General features: G+C 43.4%; 1 protein-coding gene across 1 annotated transcript; it reads right to left on the bottom strand.

Annotated features, from left to right (window-relative positions):
- Positions 1-456: 456 nt before the first annotated feature.
- On the bottom strand, positions 457-22852 carry notch1a (notch receptor 1a). The gene is made up of 34 exons (XM_026297369.1): positions 22620-22852; positions 21508-21589; positions 15172-15434; positions 14727-15065; positions 13630-13752; positions 13263-13496; positions 13017-13172; positions 12744-12929; positions 12464-12577; positions 11736-11849; positions 11404-11637; positions 11189-11299; positions 9811-10003; positions 9577-9722; positions 9348-9461; positions 8638-8757; positions 8393-8545; positions 8063-8291; positions 7744-7945; positions 7480-7633; positions 7177-7361; positions 6924-7056; positions 6552-6809; positions 6261-6373; positions 5566-6137; positions 5019-5459; positions 4786-4931; positions 4472-4685; positions 4265-4349; positions 3985-4147; positions 3546-3844; positions 3295-3442; positions 3095-3192; positions 457-2989 (listed from the first exon to the last, which is right to left on the bottom strand). Exons 1-34 carry the CDS (start codon positions 22675-22677, stop codon positions 1727-1729), a joined length of 7443 nt encoding a protein of 2480 aa, XP_026153154.1. The 5' UTR covers positions 22678-22852; the 3' UTR covers positions 457-1726.
- Between the last annotated feature and the right edge of the window lie 2666 nt (positions 22853-25518).

Genomic DNA, 25518 nt, shown 5'->3' with positions numbered 1-25518 from the left:
CATACATGTTTTTGGACTGTGGGAGGAAACCAGAGTACCTGGAGAAAACCCACACAAGCACAGGGAGAACATGCAAACTCCACACAGAAAGGGTCCTTGCTGGGTTTCAATCCAGGAGCCTTCTTGCTGTGAGGCAACCACTCATACACCGTGCTGCCCCTATAACAAATTAATTCATAGCAAATTGTTTCAGGTAGTCGAGAGTTAAATACTTTTTTGCTCCAGTTAAATTTACATATTTAATTTTATAAATTATATTTCCACTATCATAGTATCAGGAAATCACCACTAGAGGGCGACAGGTTCTACGGTGTTGGGGTTTACTGTTCATGTGGTTACAATGTTGCAGTGGATTTTGAGAAACACAGAGGACGTGGCCATACTGTCATGTGTATAATATTGAAAAGGGAACGCCATATTTTAAAGCTTGACAACAGCTTTTATTGAATCGAGACAGATTTTACAACATTTTTAATCAGGAAATACTTTGCAAACTACAACTTTGCATGAACAATGATTTTGAATTACATCTTTTCTTTAAAACATCTTTATCTTTGAATTAGTTTATAAAACATGACATTTAGACATCTTAAACCACACTCCTCTACAGAGTGGAGGTGATGTCATTAAATACACAAAGGTCCAAATTTCTTTCACAAACAATGTTCGCCACCTTGAAGACATTTTTTACACATTGTGTTTCTTAGGAAAAATAAAATTGCCACTGACGCTATTTAAACTGTGGTGAAAATAACATTCCAACGTTCTACAACAGGTCTGCAGTTTAGCACTTTAAACCAGGTTAAACATGGTAACCATAATCACTGATTTAGGATACAATATGAACTTAAGAAACAATCCTTGCATCACAAATGATCACAAATCAATTACTCGGCACCAGCTTAGACCATTATTCTACAAAAACAGCATCAGGATGATTTAGATGCAATTTCCACTTGTTTTAAAAGTGCCTCCCAACAGAGAAGAGATCATTGTTGTGTGCGATAAGGTCCCATCTCTCCAAAGTATTTCTGTTGCTCTCTATCATTTTGAGAGGACAAGGTGACCCTTTATATGTATATATATATATATATATATATATATATATATATATACATACATACATACATACATACATATATATATATATATATATATATATGATCATAATCTAACACAGACTCAGTGATAAGACTTTGTGAAATGTAGTTCAGTAACAAAACCTGTCACTTAAAAAAGACAAAGGAGGTTAAAATATAATTAATTAATACTGAACATTTTAAAATAATCTATAAAAGTTGGAAAAAAATCTGTACAAACATAAGGCAAGGCAAATCCCAAAAATAAAATTTGTGAAGGCCAATGTGGCAAAAGATTAAAATAAATCCAGTGAATACAACAACACAAGACACAAATAAATAGCCAGTGTACAAATTTAGGAGTGTTTTTTTTCACATAACACTCCTTTTAAATGGTTTCTAATCATCTCATAGATAACAAAACAAAAAATAAAAAAGCATAAATATAAAAGCATCTTCTTTATATTTCAGATCAAGAAAAACACATAAATAAATACAAAATTACTAAAACGGTTCTTGTTGTTAGTATAAAAACTGACGATAAAAAAGGATAATCAGTCTTGAGACAGGTTTGCCACTTTTCTTTATGTGTGAACTTTCTGTATTTATTTTCACATAACAGTTTTTTTTTTCCACTTCCCAAGTCTCTACTTAAACTGGTCTGGGATCAGATTCATCTGCGAATGGATACTTGTAGGTGGGCTAGAGATGCCCTCTGACCAGTCAGACATGTTGGAATGTGGGGATGAGCTGGACCACTGGTCAGGGGAACCTGGGGACGGGGTCAGAAAGGGGTGGTCTGGCACCTGTAGCTGGTGGTTAGGTGTATGTTCTATGGGACCAGAATAGCTGTGCTGGGAGGGAGGGGTAAGAAATTGGGTACCAAGGATCTGCGTCTCCTGGGGCATTACAGTGTGGATGGGCATGGAGTGGCCTGAGCCATTGTTTTGCTGCATGTCTGAACCGTTTAGCTCGATGTTTGGGAAGCTCTGGCTGAGGGACTGGCCGGCTGTGGTAGAGTTGGAATTCTGGTGCTGGAGCTGCCGCGAGTGAGCCTGCTGCATCATGTGTGCAGATGAGCCAAGGTGGCTAGTCTGCAGATTCTGGTAGCCCATGATCTGAGACAGAGTGGCAGTGCTGATGCCATGCAGAGGACCCATCATACTGTGGGATATGGGTGGCGCCTGGGTGAAACTTCCTTGCTGCCCTACACCGGGGTGCATCCTAGAGACCCAGTCACACTGGCCTCCTCTGCTTCCCCCTATAGATGTTGCGCCCTGACTGCCTGGGCTGGACACAGGCAGGTGGGAGAGACGGGGTGGGTTTGGGTCAAAAGACATACAGCTAATATCCTTACCCATGCTCATCTGGCCCATATGGGAGTCTCCATTGCCTTGTAGGTGATTTACAGACATGGGTGGGGACTGCTGGAAGGGTGACGTTATGGGAGGAGAAGCCACATCAGACAGATAACCATGGGGTGACTCAAGGGAATCAACCGGAGAGAGGACAGCTGATGTGTCCAGTAAATTATTCTTTCCATCCATTGACTTCTTCTTCTTCATTCTATTATCTTTTCCACCATCCTTTCCTCCTTTTCCACCAGAGCTAAGTTTCCGAACCTTTTTGACAGAAAGGTTGGGCTTAAGGTTGCTAAGGTAATCATTAGGGGAGCAGAGAGGGGGGGAGAGGCTGGAGGTGCTCAGTGGGGTGCTGTGAAGCCCAGGACTCCTAACCACATTGTACTCATCCAGGAGCCGTACAATGTCATGATGCATACGTTCTTGGGCGATATCTCTGGGCAGCTGGTCAAGATGGTCAGTGATCTCACGATTGGCAAAGTGCTCTAGAAGAACTTTAGCTGTTTCATAGCTGCCTTCACGAGCTGCAAGGAAGAGTGGTGTTTCTTCCTAAAACACAAAAAAAAAAAAAAAAAGTTACACTAGCTAACTAACTAGAGTGTCTAATAGTGTAAATAGCTCCATAACAGTCACAAGTCACAGTACTTCACATACCTTGTTGTCTTGCATGTCTTTGTTGGCACCATTTTTCAACAGCACTATGGCAGCTTCCACATTGTTTACAGCCGCGGCCCAGTGAAGAGCAGATTTACCTGCAGAGAGAGTGAAAAGGAAGAGGGTTGATTATCATAATTCAGAACACTGAGGAATTTTTATGTACTGTGGAGATGATGGGTTGATAAAATGTTGGCTACCAGAATCGTCTGTGGCATTAGCATCAGCATGGCAGTTGATAAGCTCTTCCACCATGCCCTCAACCCCCAGTCGGGCAGCCAGAATCAGTGGCGTTGTTCCATCATGCATGCGGGCATCAAGATCAGTAGCACGGTTTCGAATTAAAATCTGTAGGGAATAGAATTATGTAGTTAATGCTTTCAAACGGGTGGAAAATCTTTATCAAAGCTTAAAGGCTAAGGTGTGAAGCTCCCGCAGAGGAAGCAGTTACCTGGAACACTCCCTGTGCATCCGCAGCCACAGCAGCATGAAGTGGTGTGCGGCCCATGTTGTCCTGGACGTTGGCATCAGCGCTGGACTCCAGGAGGCGTTTAGCAGCATCAGAGCGAGCATAACGGGCAGCCAGGTGGAGGGCTGTCTCGCCCGTGCGGTCAGTCTGGTTGTGCAGGTTAGCACCCTGGTAAATGAAGTCAGAAATGATTTCTGCCGAGGGATCTTCTTCCTCTTCACTGTTACCAGTTTCTAGTCCTCCACCACTGCAGGAGGCAATCATCAGGGGAGTAAAACCATCTGAAAGAGGAAGGGAGAGAATTATAATGAGTTCAGAGTCTTGTGTATGTCAGTGTTCACAGGAGATTACACAACCTTTTGAAAGTGAATCATAAACAATGATAAATTATTCTGTAGAAAGAGTTTGTAAGTACACACACCTGGCCCTCTGACATTGACATCCATGCAGTCATTCTCTATCTCTCCCTGCGGAGGGGTAGGAGCGATGGATGCTATACGCAGGTCAGCTGCGTCCAGGTGCTGCTGTGTCCATTTCCTGTGGTCAGTATGGTCACTCAAATCCAACATGGCCTGCTCCTCAAACTTAAAGACACACCAAATGCCACAACATCAGCAGCAGTAGCACACATGAAAATGTTTAATAACAGACAGTTGAACATAGTGTATTCAGCCAAAATGAGACTCATCAAATCATCTTACCCTGAAGCGCCTGCAGTCTGGGTCCTCATCACCCCATTCATTTTGATTGTCATCCATAAGATTGATGTCCGAGTTTTTCATGGGCCTGTTGAAAAGACGAGGCATGTTAGACAACTGAAATTGAACACAAAAGACACACAATACAGTAAACCCCTGTCTATGAAGGCAGAGGAGAATAGCTGCCCTAATATTCCAAAATCTACTCACTTCAATCCAACAGAATCCTCTCCCAGGGGCTCTCTGCGTTTCTTTTTGCTGGGCTCAGACACTTTGAATCCCTCAGGAAACCAGAGTTGGCCATGCTCTCGCCGCCGCTTACGAGACACCAGAACACCGAGGCAGATGAAACCCAAAGCAGCCAAGCCCAGGAAGACTATATACATGGGGTAGAGCTCTGAGCTGGATGTAAGAGGTCTCACACCTGCAAATATAGTTAAAATCACCATGTATTACTTAGGATCTCAATGTGGTGACCACTGAATATGTCTTATTTTACACAGGACTGAATATTAGTTACACACTTGTGACAGCTTCAATATAGGGGACATTGAGATTCCCACTGGAGGCCAGTGCTCCGAGGAAAGCAGCTACATCTTTGGCACTCTGAAAACATTCAGTAGACTGTTGGTAACACTGACGGTTGTCAATCTCCAGGTACACCACAGACCTACAAGAGCAAATTATTGGAAACATTAACAATCATCACTTTTGATTATATTGCTTAAATTTCATGGATATTTTTCATGTTACTTACCCCTTGACTTGAAGAGGGTCCAGCTCTCTACGTTTCCGTGGGCTGACCATGGCAGACACACTCTCCTTCACTTGACCCAGAACATTGGCTGGCATTGAAGCCCACTCAGGCCAGCCATCTGCAGATCGCTTCAGCACATTATGTTTGACCAGGTCCTGTTCATTGCCATAGTAAGGGAAGATCATAGGTTCCCCTTTGGCATCACGGCGGAACACCACATTAGTGTGGAGGACGCTGCTGAGCTCTCTGAGGAAGGCCGACGAACGGTTTTTAAGTTGTTCTGGGGGAATGTGGACCACTAGAACTAAATGCCCATCTGCCAGCTTCTCTGGCATGTTGTTAGCACAGTCCAGACCATCCCATTCACATTCTGCATTGTTGCAGCCCTGGTCACAGTGACCATCAGCATAGTGGTCTTTACAGTACTGGTCATACAGTGGGCTGAAAAAGAGAGTAAATTTGATTAGTATTATGAACTACAAGAATGCAAATTGATGACAAAGGCCCACAAACCCTCAACATTACACTCTCTGATTTCTGTGCTTACTTGCATTGACCTTCTTGTCCCTGGCAATCAAAGCCATCATAAAGACACCCAGGGCTGTTACACTGGCCATCACACTTCCCATCATTGAAGTATCGCCAGCACTGCAGAGCAGCAGAGCAGTTTTGCCACGGATCGTCAAAATTTAGCGAACAGTCTCCTCCATCCCAGCCACAGGCGTGGTTGTTGCAAAGTGAGTCACAGATATGGTTCCCTGCCCACTCGTCACACTGAGGGATCTCACAGCTCACTTCCACTTCTGGAGGTGGGGTAATGTCCCGACCAAAACCTCCAACAAAGGAATAGTCCAAGATGTGGCACAACAGGCCATTGAAATTACTGGGGCAGCTGCACTGAAAGAACGGTGCATCTGGGGTGTTGTGGCATGTTCCTCCGTTGTAACAGGGGTTGGAGATGCAAAGGCTGTCAGTGGGGGTCTGACATTCAGGTCCAGTGAAGGCTGATGGGCACAGGCAGCGTGGGCCTAGATGGCCTGACACACATGTACCTCCATTCCTGCAATTCAGACTCCCGCAGGAGCGAGAATCATACTCGCAAGAAGAGCCAGTGAAGCCCTAGAGAGCCACAGATAAACAGAGGTTATGATCATTGTACTATACCTGAGAAAAAAGGAATAGTAAAAGTATTTTGTAAGAGGCAGTGATCTAAGTAGATCTAAAGCAGAGAGCCATACTCACAGGTGGGCATTTGCAGATGAAGCCATGAGGTGTGTTACTGGCAACAGCGCAAGTCCCTCCATTTCTGCAGGGTCTTCCTTTACAGCCATCAAATACTTTATCACAACGCTGACCTGGGGTACAGAGCAAAATGTTTGGGTCAGATACTCTAGTGAACATTTTGACACCACAGACAATGAATTTTTGTTATGTGGTCCTTGAAGTACATCCATCCATCCATCCATCCATCCATCCATCCATCCAACAGTGCTAACCACTCAGCCACCATGCTGCCCTGAAGTACATCCATACCTGTATACCCAGTGCGGCATTCGCAGCGGTAGCTGTTGGTGAGCTGAATGCAGTTGTAGGATCCTCTGGGATCACAGGGGTCTGATAAACATTCGTTGACATCCCCTTCACAGCGCTCACCCACGTAACCCGGTGGGCACACACACTGGTATCCTCCAATGCGGTCCACACACTTGCCATTGTTGAAGCACTTGGGCTCGTTGGTCAGTGGGTCAGTGGAAGGGTTGCAGTCATCCAAATTAATCTCACAGTGGACACCTATGGGAAACAGAAACATAGTGTGAAGGAATGTTCACATCCTTATTTTTGTGGCCATCTACTCGTTTATTTTGGACAAGGTGTCTATGCAAATTGTGCTATGCAGGCACAAACCTTGTGTTCCTCTGGGACAGGAGCACTTGTATGTGTTTATGAGGTCAATGCAGGTGCCTCCATTCTGGCAGGGCTGAGACTGACATTCATTGATTTCTTTTGAGCAGTTGACACCATGGTAGCCAGGGATACACTGACAGAGAAAAAGATTATATAATGTCAATGAGTTGAATACCTTTGATTAAGACAGTCCAGCACCTCTGCTATCAATATTTGAAGTGCAGCAATATAAAATATTTTTTAAATTTCCTACCTCACAACTGTAGCCGCCCAGATAATCAGTACAGGTGGCACCATTCTGGCAAGGATTGGGTGAGCATTCGTCCACCTGCTCCTGACAGTAACTCCCAGTGTAACCGGCCTGGCAGCGGCAGTAATGAGTGTTTCCAGCATCCAGACACTGGCCTGAGTTCCTGCATAGGTGAGCAACCTCCACACCTAAAACAAATGAGGAAAGTTACAGGGTAGAAATTGCACACAGGACCTCAGATTCAATAAATATGAAACAAACAAAATTTGCTTGCGTCAAATAATAACTTTTGGTGGGCTATCATACCTTGTTGTTTGGCTGCTACTTCACAGGACACACTGGGGATGTCACAATAGATGCCAGTCCATCCAGACTGACACTGGCAGGTGTAAGAGGCTCCCTGCTGCCAGCATGAACCTCCATTTTTACAAGGGGAAGAGTCACACCAGCGCACTAGGTTCTAATTGTGCAACAAAAACAAAAAAATATTTGATAATCACAAAAAATTGGGGCGATAAATGAAATCAACACAGAACCCCACACAATTACCCAGGGAATGACTTCTCCTACCTGACAGTTGACGCCTGTGTAGCCGTGAGGACAGGTGCACTTGTATGTCCCATAACTGTCAAGACAGCTGCCTCCATTGAGGCATGGTTTAGAGTCACACTCGTTGATATCATATTGACAGTAGCTGCCGGTGAATCCAGGTAAACACAAGCAGGTGAATGCGTTAATTCCATCCACACAGGTGCCACCATTAAAGCAAGAGCTGATCAAACACAAGAAAAAAACTAATGTTAAATCATCATTATACACATTAGAGTGATTATTCAGCAGAGTGTGACAGGTAAATGTGCAGTCACAACATTTTGATAAGTTGAGCTACCTGTCAGTGCAGTCGTTGGTATTGATCTCACAGTTGATGCCACTGAAGCCAGGTGGGCAGGTGCAGGTATAGCTGTTGACGCAGTCAGTGCAGTTGGCCCCGTTCCTACAAGGGTTACTCTCACACTCATTTATGTCCTGCTCACATCTGCCACCACGAAACCCAGGAGGGCAGGTACACGTGAAACTGTTTATACCATCATGGCACAGACCACCATTACTGCAGGGATCTGAAACACAGAAAAGAGGATATAAGATTACAATTTTTAGTTGTGATCTTTTCAGTCATAGACCAGATGGGAACTTGTGAAGGTGCACATTAGTTCCTTACTTGGTATGCAGTCATCGATGTCTGTCTCACACTTCTGTCCAGTGTAACCTGGCAGGCACTTGCACTGGTAGCCACCCATAGTGTTTTGGCAAATAGCACCATTGCGGCATGGACTCTTCACACATTCATTGATATCGATCTCACATGTTTGACCTTGAGGTGAAGAAAAGCATAAAGAAAAACGAATGTCATTGTCATTGCGGATGAAGTAATGGGCAGCTACACATGTTACAGATGGTGGTTACCTTGCCATCCTTCAGGGCAACTACAGGAGAAGCTCTGGTAGTCTTCAGATTCTTTACACACTCCACCATTTTTACAGGGTCTGGGGCTGCAGGGAGCCAGCAGGGTCTCACAGGTTTCACCTAGTGGAACGTAAAAGAAGATAATGTTTGCACTACACTGCATCAATTTTAGACTTCTGTAAAATATACAGAAGACCAAATACCATTTTAAATTGCTCTATGTTTCCCTGAAAAGATTTCATTTCGAGTGACATCAAATTTTAAATCCCAGTTTCATCCTAACTTCCTTATCCATTTCCATGACGACTTAGCCAAACAGGAAGGTCCTTCCTGTTTCCTGCTATTGTGTGATCACAGACAGGAAACAGGACGTGGCGGAAGTGGGAATAGAGCTTGGAACAGGCTCCAGAACTCTGGCTTATATTAGCCACTGCATGGCATGTTATTCCAAAACAAACACACTCCCTGTTATCCCTGCAAAGCACACGGACAGATCTTTCCACACAGAGATACCAAAAACAGACATCCCTGTTAGAGGCCATCGGGTGATGTTTTCTAAAGTAACCTTACAGTACAGGAAGGAATAATCCTCCTGTGTGGAAAATTAGAGATTGTCTGTATGATTGTCATTGCAAATACCTGAATCAGCACCTAACTAAGTTAAACATACAGGTAATAGTGAATGAAAAATAAGCAGCTACATTTCATACCAGTGTAAGGCAGCAAACAGTTGCACTTGTATCCAGCCACATCGTCAATGCAGGTGCCCTGGTTGAGACAGGGGTTGGAAGCACACTCGTTGATGTTAGTTTGGCAGTTAGGTCCTGTAGTGGTCAGATTAGAGAACACACTTGGGTTAGATAAAGGCTACCAAGGCACATGCTCACTCTTACTGAGCAAAGAAAGATAGTGGTGAGAGGTCCAAGGGTTAGAACTGACCAGTGAAACCGGCTCTGCATGTACAGTGGTACCCGCTGGTCATGTCCTTGCAGGTTCCCCCGTTCATGCACGGGTTGGACTCGCACTCGTTGTTATTGATGTCACAGTTTGGGCCACTCCATCCAGAGTCACAGGTACATTTGTAGCTTTAATAAAATAAAAAGATGAGTTTTAGTGGTGTTTATTTTTACTTGAGTTCTGTTCATACCACTTTCAAATTGGCTCTGTGCTCACCCATTTATGAGGTCCTGGCATCGGCCATGGATGCAGGGGTTGCTGCCACACTCATCCACCTGAGACAAACAGGTGGCATCATTATAGCCCTCTGGGCAAAGGCAGGTGAAGCCATTAATTCCATCAATGCAAGTGCCACCGTTGTGACAGGGGTTGATTACACAATCATCAATGTTGATGTTACACATGGCTCCTGAAAGACAATAAGATATGATTTTAAGAAATTGCAGCATATATTCATTTTGAAAACTGTGGACAGACTCGGGCCATTATGAAAACCCCACAGCTGGATGCTGTACTCTCTGGTGTGGTATTCTTTGAGCCTTTTTAAGCTGCTAGCTTTGGATTTAGGACAATAGAGAGAGCCAACACTAAAGACTCCCTCTGCATTCAACAGGCAGAAGCTATAGCAGACACAGTGTGTGCCTAGCCTGGCAGCCCCTGGAGGCCCTTTTGCTTCTCTTCCATTGATTGAATGGGGCCCTGTTGAATAGGCAGAAGGAGGGTTTCAGTTGGATCTGAGAGGGGGAAGTATTGCCAGGAGAGGGGGGCTGCAGCTACTCTCCCTAGTCATACACCCACCCCTTACCCAGGGAGAACTAACCTCACCCAGGGCTGTTTACAGGGACAGAAGGCCAGACCTATTTCACACAAGGCCGAGTAACAATTAAACCCCCCTCTGTTCTCCTCCCAGCTACCTCCTTCTCTGCTCTTCATCAATCAGGAGGGGAGGGCCCAACTGCCTGATCTTCACTTACAATAGTCCTCTGTCCTTCTGTGTCTCACTACTGCTATGGTCTCTGCATTCACCCCATCAGCACAAAAAGATGAAGGGGAGGAGCAGGAGGAGAGATGCACAGCAGCCTGCACAGACACACTTGTTTCTCCCTGCTCCCTCTATTAGCTTAATCACATGACCTTCTCTTTTGCACCATGAAAGGAAGGAAGAGTGGTCCATTTTTGGAATAAGACTTTGTCACTAAACTTTTCTTTTCTAGTACTTTACAGGTAGAGAAGTGCCAGAAAAGCAAATGAAATGAAAACTGAGTTATTAGAGGGATTTGTCATGTAGTTACACACTAATAAACATCAGATATGTGATTAAAGGGCAGGTTCTTTTCCTTTTAAAGTATCACCTTACAGACTCTTTCCAGGCTCAACGTCACAGTCTTTTCAAAGGCCAAACAAAGTTAGTGCTTTGTGTGTCTATGTTTGTATCAGGTTGGGGACTGTGTTCCTTTCTCTATTCCCCTATCCCACACAGGCAATCTGACACCATGGTTCTGCAGGAGTGGACTCGCCAGCCACCTGTCCTACCTGCCCCTCTCAAAGCTCAGGGGATCATCCCCTCCACCTGTAAACTCCACCCAGGGCTCACCTGTGTAGCCAGGCTCGCATGCACACTCATAGCCGTTGATTTTGTCAATGCATCTTCCAAAGTCACAGGGTTTGCTTTTACAGTCATCCAGATTCACCTCACAGTTTAAACCTGTAGATTAGAGCACAGGTGAGCAAAAAAAAAGAAAAAAAAAAGAGGAAAACTGACACATTTTAACTGGAAGAATCTGTTAATGTGTCCGTCACAAGTCTGACCTGCAGTGCCCTTAGGGCAGGAACAGATATATGCATTCTCTCTGTCCTGGCAAGTACCGCCATTTTTGCAGGGCTGGCTCAAACACTCATTGATGTTGGTTTCACACAGGCGACCGGTGTAACCAGGGCGGCAGTAGCAGGTGAAGGAGGCCAGGCCATCCTTACAGGTGCCATAATGGCAGGGGTCAGAGTAGCACTCATTGAAATCAGTCTCACAGTGCTGCCCTGTGTAACCTAGACAGGAAAAAAACAAGTATTTTACAACTGCAACTCTTTTTAGGGGAGGAACAAAAGTATTCTATATTTTTCAAAGAAAAAGTAGCCTGGTTTACCTTCAGCACATTCGCAGGTATATTTGTTGGGACCATCTGTACACTTAGCTCCATTCTTGCAGGGGGTGCTGGCACACTCATCTATGTCCACCTGACACAGACTCCCCGAAAAACCTGTAGATGCATTAAACAAGCTACTGAATTAAACTTTTCTTTACATTATGTTTTGATTCTGTAAAGTTTCTCTGAATAATTTCACTTGTGTTGTGTATATCATTGCTACAGTGTATGTAAAAAATCAAACCCAGAAAAACTCATTTGCATTTGAAGTAGAAATGCGGGACACAGAAGACCCTAAAGAATAATTCCACAACATTTGCTCCACTCCAACCCCTCCTCCCTGCTTCTGCTCTTACTGTGCAGCGAAATCTTTCTTTTGAGCCACAACACAATGGCCTCTTGCTTGTTGGCCATAAACCAACCCCCCATCCCCAGTTTTGGCGCTAAGCTCTAACACAAACTCTCATGCCCGCCAAATATGCTAATGTTTCTGTTCTGTCCAGTTCATCTAAAAACAGTTCTGTGGCACAGTTAGAAGTAAATCATTTCTTTTCAATCTGTGAACCATATATGGCATGCTATACTCATTGACAGATAAGTTAATGATCCACTCTTTTTATAGCCTTTTCCCTGCTCTCACTGTCTTACCAAAAAGGAGCTAAAAGAGACCCAGAGAACTGAAGAGCCTATGTCTCTTACATCATCATTTATCACATATATTTTCTCACCTTTGGGACACTCGCAATGAAACGAGTTGATCTTGTCGATGCATTTGCCATTATTGAGACAAGGCTGGCTGGCACACTCGTCTATGTTGATGTGGCAGAACACGCCATCGTATCCTAAAATCACACAAACACTTATATAGTCAAATTATGTTTTTTTTCTCACATTAGTACAGTCCCAGAATTATTGGACCAAACCTTAAAAAATGGTTCAAAATTACAAAGATGCATGCATTTAACTTTCACCTTTCCAATTCTTTACAATATTAACCAATATTCCTACCTGGCATACAGATGCATTGGAACCCTCCAATCTGATCTAGACAGGTGGCATCATTTTGGCAAGGATTGGACATGCATTCATTGACATCCATCTCGCAACGAGGGCCTTCATATCCTTGAAGACACTTACACTGGAAAGAGCCTTTGGTGTTGAGGCAGCGACCACCATGTTCACAAGGATTGGCACCTAAAGGATTTAAAATACAAAACTTGTAAGAAATATTGCATTTCTAAACAAAACTAGAAGAAAGGAACAACTGGCTTCTTAACTTACCAAGGGAGCACTCATCAATGTCCAGGTTGCAGGCTGACCCAGTATAACCTGGGGGACAGGTGCAAATTGCCTTTCCATTGACTGGATTGGTGTCACAGTTGGAGTCTTTTTGACATGGATTGCTGATGCAGGCATCATCAAGGTGGCAGAGCAAACCTGCAAGTACAACACAAAAAACACACTTGTCATCAAATTGTGTCATCACATTTAAGCACTTCAGTGAGGTAATGATCGTGGGAGTCGTACCTGTGCGCCCGTGAGGACACTCGCAGAAGAAGGAAGCTACGCGGTCATGGCAGGTTGCACCTTGATAGCAAGCAGCACTGGCGCAGTCGTCTATGTTCTCGCTGCAGTCGTCACCTGTCCACCCATTTACGCAGACGCAGTGATAGCTGCCGTGAGTGTCATGACATGTCCCTCCATTCTGGCATGCGTTTGGCATCAACTCACACTCATCCACATTTTCTGTGCAGTATTGACCTGTGTGAGTTGGGAAAGAAAAAAGGAGGGTAAGTACATCATGAGGAGAAATTTATAAATGTTTTCTGTGTACATTGTATTTAATTATGTCTATTAGAAAAGTCTATCATTATTTTTTATGCAAAAAGGACACCTGTGTAATGAGGTGGGCACTGGCAGTTGTAGGTGTTCACACCATCTACACACACACCACCATTCTGGCAGTTGTGGCCTGGACAGTCATCAATGTTGTGCTCACAATGCTGCCCCGTGAAGCCTGATGGAAAGAGAGAGAACACAACAAAAAGAGACCAGATGTGAAAAAGTCAAAAGTGACAAAAAGATATAGAAAAGATCTGACAATATTTGCTTTTGGTTAATAATCAGACTTTTTCTTCCGCTCATTATCATCAAGATAAGTGCCCTATACCCCTGTGGCAGATTATTTAATGTCAGTGCAGCTTGTCTCCTCAAACATCAAAGGCCTGAGTGGGTTTTTATGGCCATGATAGTCTGATTAACTATCAACCAGCAACTCTGTAGGTGCTCGTGCAGCTTGGCTATCTAAATGCATTCCAGCACGGACACCCACGAGGGACACACAGCATGGGTTAAACTTTAACATACAACTCTACAATATCTCCCATTCATCTGCATATCCAAATAACTTGCTCTGTGCTGGTCATAAGCAAACAGTCAGACAATAACACAGGCACCTGAGAGCTTAAAGTAATGACCATATATTGAACTTTTTAGAAATATGCTTAGGAGGTTGGAAAATTACATCTCTACATCTGCTATGACTAACATCAGTAACCACAATTACCCAAGATTACCCATAGTTTTACACAACACTGCAACGGCTTTGGGTGCAAATACCATAAAGATGGTAAAAACAAGATATTTTCTGCGTGTGAGACCTCATGAATAGGGTGTGTACATCTATATGTTTATGTCTACGTAAGTATCCCTGATGTTGTGGGGGCTCACTGGTGGTTATCAGAAGGAAACGTCTGTGTGACTGCATCCTGCCAGTGTAGGTTGGCAGAGAGTGAGAGGAGGGGGGCAACCAGAGAATACCCATTCCACCCAATCAGATCTTACTACAACAACAGACTGGTTTTTAGGTCAACTGATGTAATAGGCAAACAAAAGTGCATGCTTTATTGTTGCACTAGCCATATGCAACTCCATACGTCAAGAAAAATGTTAACTCCCATATATATGAGTAGATAAATGTTTGTGTATTACCTGGCAGACAGCTACAGTCAAAGGTGGTATCTCCTTTCTGGATGCAGGTACCTCCATTCTGGCATGGTGAGGGGCTGCATGGCATATACGGGGTCTCACAGTGTTGGCCAGTGTACTCTTGAGGACAGCGGCAGTGGTACGAGCCCACCTCGTTCACACATACTCCACCATTTAGACATGGAGAGGGAATCTGGGCACACTCGTTGACGTCTTGTTTGCAGGTTTGGCCATGAAAGTTGGGTGGGCAGGTGCAAATGTAGGTGGAATCAAAGGCTGAGCACTGACCACCGTTTGCGCATGGATTAGAAGCACATGGATTGGCAAGCTGGCAGGTTTTGCCTTGAAAACAATGCAGCAAAAGAGAATTGTTAGTCATTAAGGTTCATGAAGAAATCAGGCAAAATAGAGTACAATAGGATAGATATTTAACATTCTAGCTACATACCTGACCAGCCAGGTGGGCAGCGGCAGCGGTAGACACTTAGAGTAATGAGATCACATGTTCCTCCATTACGACAGGGGGAGCTCATGCAGGCATGGTTGGTGGGGGTCAGGCATAGCCGATCAGTGAAACCCAGGCGGCAGATACAGCGGAAATCAAATGTGTTGACATGGGAAACAGGGCGGCATTCGCCACTGTTGCGGCAGGGTGAAGGGCTGCATGGGTTTGGGTACTGGCAACGATTACCTACATAGTCACTGGGACACCTGGGAGTAGACAGTGAGAGGGGAGAAGCAGTTATAATTAGAAAACCAGGATCTTTTTTTTTGTAATCATGGGAACGATTATCTAAACAAAAGGGGAATAGGGGAAGGGGGATGAGGGTTGAGGCGAGGAGGGCTAAAAACTTCCCGCCCAGCAAAGTCCCACTGCAGCGGGACAGGGACAGCATGTTGTTCTAGTGTGTCTCTCTGGATTACACTCCCTCAGAACTTTGAAAACACACTCTGCTAGGACAACAGACACTACAAAATAGTCTTGTCGTAACAGCCAGTTCCCATCTACCTTTCAGTCCCATGCTGTCCACACTCATCCCAAATGATTGTAGAGATCAAGGGGACTGTGCCGGCTCTGGATGTCCTATATGAAGCACTGTATTCAGGCCCTAAGCCCCTTAGTGTTTCCCTCCCATCCAGACCAAGGACAGATGCTGCTATTGTCACATAGGTCAGGTTATATGAAGACATATAAACTCAAGACAGAAGCTTAACAAAGATGTCGGCATACTAGCTTGTTATATAATTTAAAAAACAGCCCTATCTGTCTCGTGTGGGAGCATTTAAAGTCAACAAAAAATGTTTATGTTTAAACTGGAGCTTGTGCGACATTGTGTAGTTGTGCATGTGAGTGTTTATATGTAAGGGAGGGCATCTGTTGGCCTCCTAGTATCTCCACAGAGAGCAGGTGCACATGTTAATGAAGGCAGCTGTTGAACAGGACTCCTCCACCCCCCTCCTCCTTCTTTCTCCTCCTCCTCTCCCCTTATCCCACCCCCTACCTCCCTCCCCTCTGTCGCCTTGTCAGATGGGTGCTGACAAGCCAACCTCCCCTATCGGGACATAAAGAACCCATGTGAAGTCAGCTGTTGCAACTTCTGTCTCTTCAACCCACCCTTCACCACCATACTTCTTTTTCTCTTCTGTACCTGTTCTCCTATTCAATTCCCTTCATTTTTATAAAACACGGACCCTTCTTTGCCTGCAGTCCTCTCCATGCCTCTGCTTTCCATCGCTCTGTTTTCTCTCCAGTGTAAAGTTTTTACAGCTCCCTGCAGTTTGCTTTTTACAGCGTTCCCCTTATGTCACACAGGAATGCTGAAAACACTCTTGTTGACTTAGGTGAGACCAAATCAAGAGAGTTTTTAACAAGCTTGTGTGCCCCACAGGGGGCCCAGACAGCTGCAATTAGCAGACAATTGTAAAAGCATTCTGGGGTGGGGGGGCTTTGAAGTTTCCCTGCTTCCCATTTCGGATGCCCATGAAAACACACTGAATTATCAGCAGGGGAAATTACTATTTTAGCAGAAAAGTCTTCAGTTTTGTAAGATAAAATGACACAGAGGTATCACTAATGGTGTGTGTGTGCATGTTTGTGGGCATGTTTGTATACACTCGTGTGCATATCACCCCACACTACCAAACTGTAACAGATCCTCTTTGTCATGAAATCAGTCCTGTTAGATAAAGATCCACCCACATGCTGAAAAGCTAAGCAGCACACATCATGGCAACAGGTCTCTCCCAGCGATGCAATGTCCCCTCAGGCCTGAGCAGATGCTTCCCCGACCTCTGACCCCAAACACTTTTGTGACTGTGGGACAGCCTCTTTGCCTTTACTCCCCTCTCTCCTCTCTCCCTGCTGGGCCCGATCTACCATCTGCCACTCTGGGGGTGACTTTATCCTCTGACACAAAACCAGCCCCACTGTGCAATAGAAATGCCACTGCTCTGGAAAAACTTATGTAAATGACTGAGGGTGGTGTACAGTAATCATTTCTGTATGAGTTTTACATGCTTCGTGTTTCCTTTCAAGGTGTATATGAACATATTCCATGAACACCAGCTTTTCCTTTCTAACACTCAGCTGTCACTATCCCCCTTTTCTTTTTATGTGGACATTTGTTTCTGTCCATTCCTCCTCATTTGTTTTGTCTAGTTAGCTGATGTTCCCTTGGATGTGTCTAATCATTAGCCAAGGTTTGACCCCCACGGTCCACATCTGTTCGGAAGACTGAACAGAATAGCAAAGCATTGCTGGAGAAAATGAGAATGGGTCTGGAAGGCTCTGAGCTGCCACCACAATAAATGATCCACGTTTTACTTGGATCAGTGGGTTTATTATTGAAGTACTGTGTAAATAAAAGATTCTGTAATAGCCTATGGAGGCTATAACCTCTAAAATAGCGTAGGCATGTATAAACTGTATAAACCTTTTCTTCAAAACACAGACCTAAGCCCACTCCATCAAAAAGTACTTAGAAAGCCAATGGAAAGATTAGATTTTTTAAATATTATTGTAAAGATGAATGTAGTTTATAAGTAACATGAGCCATAAGAAAAAAGATCCTTTTGGTAGTTATGTTATTTCTGGTTTTGCTCCCTAAATTGAAGATTTATGATTTATCACTCTCCTCTCTTAGCAGGTGACATCATGGTTGATAAAAGACAACTATTATTTACTGTCATACATGTAATTAAAACATGGATGAAGAACATGCACACAAACCCATTTTAGCACTTTGTCTACTGCCCTATAGTGCAACACTGACCACCCATAAGGGTTAGTGTTTCTACATTTGATACTCTGTCCACTTTGAGGACTCACAGGATCCTGATCACTGCCTGGTCCCAGTGTGTTATTCTGAGGCCACGTTGACACTAAATGTGAAATACTTGACCATATTTTGGATGAAACTGAAAATTAAGCAATGCAATTGCCTCTGTCTAGGGTAACGAATACTGTACTTTTGTTATCACTTCATCCCACCAACCTCATTGGTGGATGTATCAAGGGGCCTCTGGCATCTAGGGAATGGGCCCAACCAGGGGAGTGGCAGCGAGAGCTTAAACCCCAATAAAAGCCCAATACCAGCAGGCACACTTGACCCAGTCATGCACTTGTATCCTGATTCATTTAAGCCTACATGGAGCTGAGCTTCAAAAGAGACATGCCCAGTAATCCTATAGCAGGACAAATGAAGAGCAGCATTCCTTGAGGGAACGTGGAAGATCTTTTTAGTGGTGCAGCGCTCACACTACACCATCTTTTTATCATCAATATGCACCAACAGATAGCTCAGAGAGATCTGGTCATGGACTTCAAACTTTCAGTTAATTTTCCGTCTTGTGTCTATTTCTGTCAAATGCCTTGCAGTATTGGAGACACGAAGCGAGGCTGCTGAAATATTTTCTGCGTTTATAATTAACACTCACCTCAGACCAAAACAGTGTCTATTTCAGCAAAGCAGCACCGACAGTCAGCCACTCATGCACATGATTGGTTGAGGGCAACAACCTTTCAACCTCGCTATGCCCTCATAACTGTCTCACAATTGGAAACTAAATTTGACTCACAAGACACTGTTCATTTACCTGTTTTAAGCTGCCTATAACAATATGATTACAGATCCATGAGAAACAGGAAGCCCCAGACCTTCAGATAACCTCTTACTTCACAGAATCAAAACCGAGTGGTTCCCCATTACAGCGGCTTGTTGTTGTTTCCGTGTGTTGAGTACCACCACAAAGTGAAGTATGGTAAACTACCGAAAATGCATGTGTTTCTTCCTGTATGAACCTACGATCATACCACTTTGTCAATTATGAGTGTGTTTCAGTCACTTTCACATCACACATAATTACATAAATGCATGAATTTGTATATAAATGTATTGTACAGATTTTTTGGTATCAACAAATGGTGAATGAAGAGAATTTTTCTCAACATCCTGAAGGTATTCTCCACAACAAAAGCTAAGCATAATCAGCCCTAGAGAGATAAATATACAGCAACTGAACAAACAGGACACAAGCCTGATGATCTGTGTTGAAAGGATTCAAAGTAAGGGAGGTTTTTTTTTTTTACAACCGAGAACCACAGAAAAACATTCTTTCTCCAGGAAAAGGCAATGCAATACCAATTTTGTCTCAACCATCCATAAGACATGTGATTACCACAGGTTACACCAGGCCTAATCTTGTTCTCTATGCCAACACATGATTTCACTCTGTTCTCACACTCGTGGGAACTGTTCTGAAAGAGGATTTAAATCAATCTTACCATTCAAATTTGTGTCACCATATGCTTCACAGCCCTGCACAAACCACAACATAGCCTGCAACATGACTCACTGGTAACTCTAAGAGCAGCATACGTGGGTTTAAGCATTTTAGCACTTAAACTTTGACCTTCCATTTAAGTACGTGTGACGGGAATGCACATCTTAACTCAGCCCGTATGAATCTGGAACATTGCTTTCTCTCGGCCGTGCAGCCTCTTCTTTCTTCTCAACCAGTGCACAACAGATTAGTTTCCTCATGTGGAATTTCCAAACATGTCAGCAATACAAAGTCATAGTGAATTTGCTAGTCATTGTGGCACATAATTCAAATAGTGATGGTGACAACACGTTACATTATTGTTGAAGGTCTCCTGGTATAGACTCTATGCTCTGACCCAGGAGTACTGACGCTAAACCTCCCAGTGCACCCAATGACTGATGGCTGCTTGGCTTGGCAGGGATGAATGATTAATGAGGGGAAAAGCAAGGAGGAAGAGAGAGTGTGGGCGGGTGAAGTGATGCCCTTATCCTGTCTGTTTTAATTGGACGATGCAGAGATGGAGACCACAATAACAGCTTTGTGGAGGAGAAGGTGGAGGGAGAGCTTCTATGTGCACACGTGCAGAGGACTCTGTGTGTGTGTGTGTGTGTGTGTGTGTGTGTGTGTGTGTGTGTGTGTGTGTGGAGTATGCAAATTAGATATTGTGAATTGCTGGCCCTGGGCTAGTAGCTTGGGCCTTTCAATAGCTCCCCCCTTGTCCCAGCAGACCAAAGAAGCGCCTGCCATGATCACATGCCCTGAAGGTAAACCGGGCCACCCATGAGTTTCTTTGTAGATGGATAAAAATGATGTCACAACTGGAAATCACAAATAAATTCTGAGTAAAAAAAGAAATGTCTCTCTCCCCCTTTTGGAGTGATTGTGAATAAAACCAAAAAACTGGAATCCACTTTCCACCTCATCTTCAATCTTCTTTTACAAGAAAATTCTAGCCTGACTCACACAGTAGACTCAGGTCACATAAAGGGAATGTGTTAGCATATTAAGTGTCATCGATTTACATCAAGCCGTAGCCTAAACAAACAGCACACAATCTGGCTCTCTGCCTTTTCCCACTTGTTTGCCTTAAAATTTCTGAACTTTAGTTCAATTAATCTCACTTGCTCAACATCCAATCCAATTACATTTCACAGCCATCTGGCTTTCTAATGGAGATCACAAGCGGGTAAGGTGGGGGTTGGAGTGGAGATAGAGGTGAGGGGTGGGGTGTATCCATTCAAAAAGCAAGAGACAATCCTTGGGGGGTGGGTGGGGTGGGGAGGTTATGGCAGGGGTTTGGTGTGTGCTTTGGTGTTTGGGGTGGCTGTGGCATGATGGGAAGCCCCACTCAGATTAGTCATGCAGCATTATTCTGACTACAGGACAATGGGTGACGGGCGGCAGGCGAGCCCCAGCTGTCGCCCATGAAAGAACAGAAAAACAAGATTTAGGACTGGACGCGTCCTCTCACTTTACTGGCTGAGGGGTCTTGCATTCATTAACATGCCTACTGATGGGGCAGTGGGCTTTTGTCCAGCTAACCCTCGCTCACCTCTCCAGCACTCTGGAACAGCACTTTCCTTTTATTCCTTCGCTTTTTAAACTCCTTTCTTTCTTAGGGAATGTGTGCAGCCTCACTGTGCAATGCAACTCCTGGAGGGGTACTGGAGCACACCAGCCCAGAAGAAACTCAAGGGCCTCTGGTTGCTGGGCACAGGGCCCGCTCAAAGGCTGGAATGAAAGGGGGAATATGTGGCCCCTTTTCTTTCCAACCAAAAAGCACTTCCAAGTACTGAAATTACACTACAGGCTGCACAAATTCCAAAACACCACAATCAAAAGCAGAAACAACACACACACGCACACACACACACACACACACACACACACATTCATAGGAAATGCAGCTGCTTTGTTATGGTCTGCAGTACAACATCATATGTTGCTGTGTGTTACTTACTTGCATTCTCCATTTCCATTTAAAGTGGCTTCACATTTTCCTCCATTCAGGCATGTTTCAGTGGGTAGGGAGCATTTTAGACCTGTTGAGTGCATGAAAAACGTTAAAACACATCTTTGACCTACTATGAAGGCCATGTGAAATCTGCAGTGTCAAAACAGCTGTTGGCATTAACGAGGTTTAAAAGTGACATTACCGGTGAGAAAATATTAATCAGTGAGATAATAACACATCGTTATTCACAGGAATTCATTTTTTTAATGCACACACACGCTTTCACTGATCATTTAATTGATTGGTTACACAGTTGTCCGTGGGGAATATTGGGAAACCCGTTGTGGACACTGGTGAGCTGCGCGTGGTGCGTGGGTTTTTAGAGCGTACGCGTTTGCGGGGAAAGCGCAGCAGCTGCGGGGCTCAGATGCGGAACAAAAGAAATCAGAGTCCAGCACGAGCCATAAAACCCTCTCCTCGGGCATTGTTTATCGGCAGACGGGAATAACAGCACCTCCTCCGCCCCCTACCCTCTGACAATACTCTCCCACACATGCATACAAAAGGTGCCCCCCCCCCCTCCCCTTCGCGTCACCGGCCCAACACACGCAGCAACTTCCATTATCTCACATGTTAAAGAACAATTTAAAAAAGGACGTTCAACGAGACCTAAGTCCAAAGATTTCCTTTCCACTGACATATAACAGTTAAATCTAATAATATGAGTCTGCGCGATAAAGACAGAAGAATTAGAGCTCAGGTGCACATAGTAAGTTTGTATCAGTCACTAATTGCTTACACTAGTATGGCTCGAATACATGTGCACACAAAACAAAGTTTTTTTTTTCTCAGTCAGCAGCAATAAACGCACCGCAGCTTCGGCTCTTTGCTTTTGAAATAGTTTCATGACCAATAAAAAACAAGGCAATCAAAGTTTTCCGTTTCTGATCTTCAGCTCATACTTAGCTGTTTAAAACAGCCCAGTGCTGAGCGCAGTTATTTTCTAGTCGCCAATTTCTCCACAGGATTGAATAGTTCGAGTTTGTTTCCTGTACGTCGCTCACGCTCTGCAGCCTGTGCTGTGATTCTGTGCAATGATCACTTTTGAGAAAGCTTACCTTGTGAAATGACGATTGCAGGAATCAGAAATATTAGTTTCACAAAGAAACGATACATTCCTCCTCTTCAACTTCACAAATGTCGTCGACTCCCACGCATAGATCCTCAGTTTGCTATAGTCCAGGTGTTGGCTTGAAATAAAAATCCTTTGAAAGGAAAAGTAAATCCAAGAGAGAGGAGAGGAGAGAGAAAAGGTCTCCGAGAGAAATCAGTTAATAGATGTTACCCTGGTGCTTTCTGAGTTCTCAATGAAATCTAGAGTCAACTCTGCAAGTTCCTCCCACTCCTCCTCCTCTTTTGGCCCTCTCCTCCTCCTCTCCTCCTCCTCCTCATAAAGCTGCGTCTCTCCACATGCTGAGGAACAAACGCTCATCTCCTATCTCTCTGTCCGGTGCGGTCTGGTCACTTTATTAGAATAAGTTTGTTTACTCCGCTAATTTTACCTGTACCTCATTATTTATGAATCTACTATATACTATATACATTCTAAAGGAATAAATGACACTGATCTAACAGCTGTGAATACTACAATAATATGATGCCTTAGATTAACCTTCCCTACTTTATAGAAACATGTTATTACACTATGGTGCTGCCACTTTTACTAATGTTTCCTCTATAACTAGATCTAATAAGCTTGAATGCTTCTTCTACCACTGACTGTAACTAAGTACATTTACTTAGATCATTTTTTACAGATAAACCACTCAACAGTATAGAAAAGGCTTAAATCATAAGTGTTGCACTTATATGCAGCAATATCCAATTGCAACTGCAGCAGACTGAACATCTGAACAGTTTCTGTCCTTTTATTTGAGTTTTTTTAAATGCATTGTTGTATTGCTACATTGGACTGCATTGCTTGGACGACCTCTGCCTCCACTGAAAGACTTTAAATACTAAGTAACAGGCAGGGAAGCCAGTCCATTGTCTTCATCTCTAAAGACCACACTCCATTCTTGTGCATGTGATTAGAACATCCCACGCTTTATGTATCCCTCTGAAAATGTGATATTCTAATCTTCAAACCACAAAACTTACTTTCATGAAAAGGGGACACATTACAGTTCCTGTTACAGTTTCATTCTCGCTTCATAACTTGCTGCATGGATCCTTGTTCTGCCAACACGTGACTGCTTGTAATCTTTCTAGTCAAGTCTTGCCAGATCTCTATTATTCATTTTTTTCTCTCTTTCTTGGGGCAAGTGAAACTGTCAGGGAGTAACTGCAAAGTTTCAGCACCTCAGGGCAAAGATTATTTCATTATGAAGCCCACGCACATGCTGGTCCTTCTGTTGGTGTGACTGCCAAATGGACCAAAGCCAAAAGGGGCTAGGTCTCCTGAGGTGTGTGTAGTGTGGGAAACACTAAAGGAAAAAAAGGACTGTGAGCAATCAGCTACAATTTTATTACATAAGAGAAAAAAACAGGTGTTTAGTCTTGAGGGAAGGTATTGGATGTATGAAATAAAAAAGATTTGCACAGGCATGCAGTGTGATAGTAGGAACACACCTGACCCACCGTGAGAAATGTCAAATCTGTCAGGCACACGCTCGGCTCAACTCATGGAATACTGTTAACACATGCCCTCCTGTGTCCTGGCTACACATTGTAAGGCGTGGTTTGGTCTTTAAATCAGAAAGTGCTTATTTTTCAGAAATGCTGGGAGAGTTATGTCTTTTATCTGTCATGAAATCAAACCTTCTGTTTTTGCTTATGAGGCTCTCTCTGTCTCAACATACTTATTTGTTTGGGGGTGAAATTTAAGGCCATGAGAAAATGTTCTGTAATAGATTCACAAGGTTGGAGAGGGGAAGACCCAAAGTTAGGAAAACAAACTCTATCAAAGCTTAATATAGAAACAAAACCCAAAGAAGGTGACGCAAAGTGCAGGAAAACAAAATAATTTCTTTGAGATTAAATATAAATACGACTGCCCTCTGCTGCATGAACCCTGGCGGCTCAGTGCTGCGGAGTCTGAGCTTGCAGGACTCCCTTCCTTCCTTCTCTGGTCAGAGGTTATCAGAAAAAAGTAGCTTTCATTGACAAGGAGTACATGATGTCATCCTACTATCAGACCTCCAAGCCTGACCAGAGCTGGAGATATTATTCTTGGTTCACACCCAACCAGTTGTAACAAAGTCTCAACACAGAGTTGGACTACAAGCAGTCACAGAACAATGTTAGTTACTGTCCAGGAAATATGATTTCCTACTTGCAGTAACAATGCGGAAATGTTGCTTACGATAACTTCCTTTGGTATCCTGTTAAAATGATCTGCAATTCCTATTTATAGAACTTCACATAACACTCCATTAACTTGTATTCTTGTTTGTATCTGCACATATTTTTACTTACACAGTACTGGATAAACTTAACTGAGTGGCTGATCTGACTCCATTAAAGTAAAAATAGAAATTATAAAGATATGATGTACAAAAGAAATCAATCATGTCATTACAGCCAGTAAAACATTCAAATTTGTAAAGGTATTTGTGGTATTATTCTAAATAATGTAGTGAGAGGTTTTATAAATGCACTCCACATGCTTTCTAGAAATAGCTCAAAAAATAAAACCACTTATAGTTAAGCCACATTTTGTTATATACAAACATAAGTATTAGTCTTAATGCGTTTTACTTTTAGCTTTAAAGTACTTTTTAAAATTTAAAACTTCAACTACTACTATTTATATATTTTTCTCTTTGTTGAAATAAAAGGGGTCAAATTATACTTTGGTTGCAGAAGTTACAGATTTTGTAAAGATTCAGTTTATCTAAATGTAAGTTGTTCTCAATAAAACAGTTCAAAAAAAGAAAAGAAAAGGCTTTGTGCCAGATCTGCTGATGGTGCAGTACTTCACACCTTTCTTTCTGCCAATCTGATGATCTGCCCAGT

This window comes from Mastacembelus armatus, chromosome 12 (genome assembly GCF_900324485.2).
Source record: "Mastacembelus armatus chromosome 12, fMasArm1.2, whole genome shotgun sequence".
Classification (NCBI taxonomy): domain Eukaryota; kingdom Metazoa; phylum Chordata; class Actinopteri; order Synbranchiformes; family Mastacembelidae; genus Mastacembelus; species Mastacembelus armatus.
The sequence above is the reverse complement of the archived record's forward strand: the minus strand, read 5'-3'. Positions and strand labels throughout refer to the sequence as shown.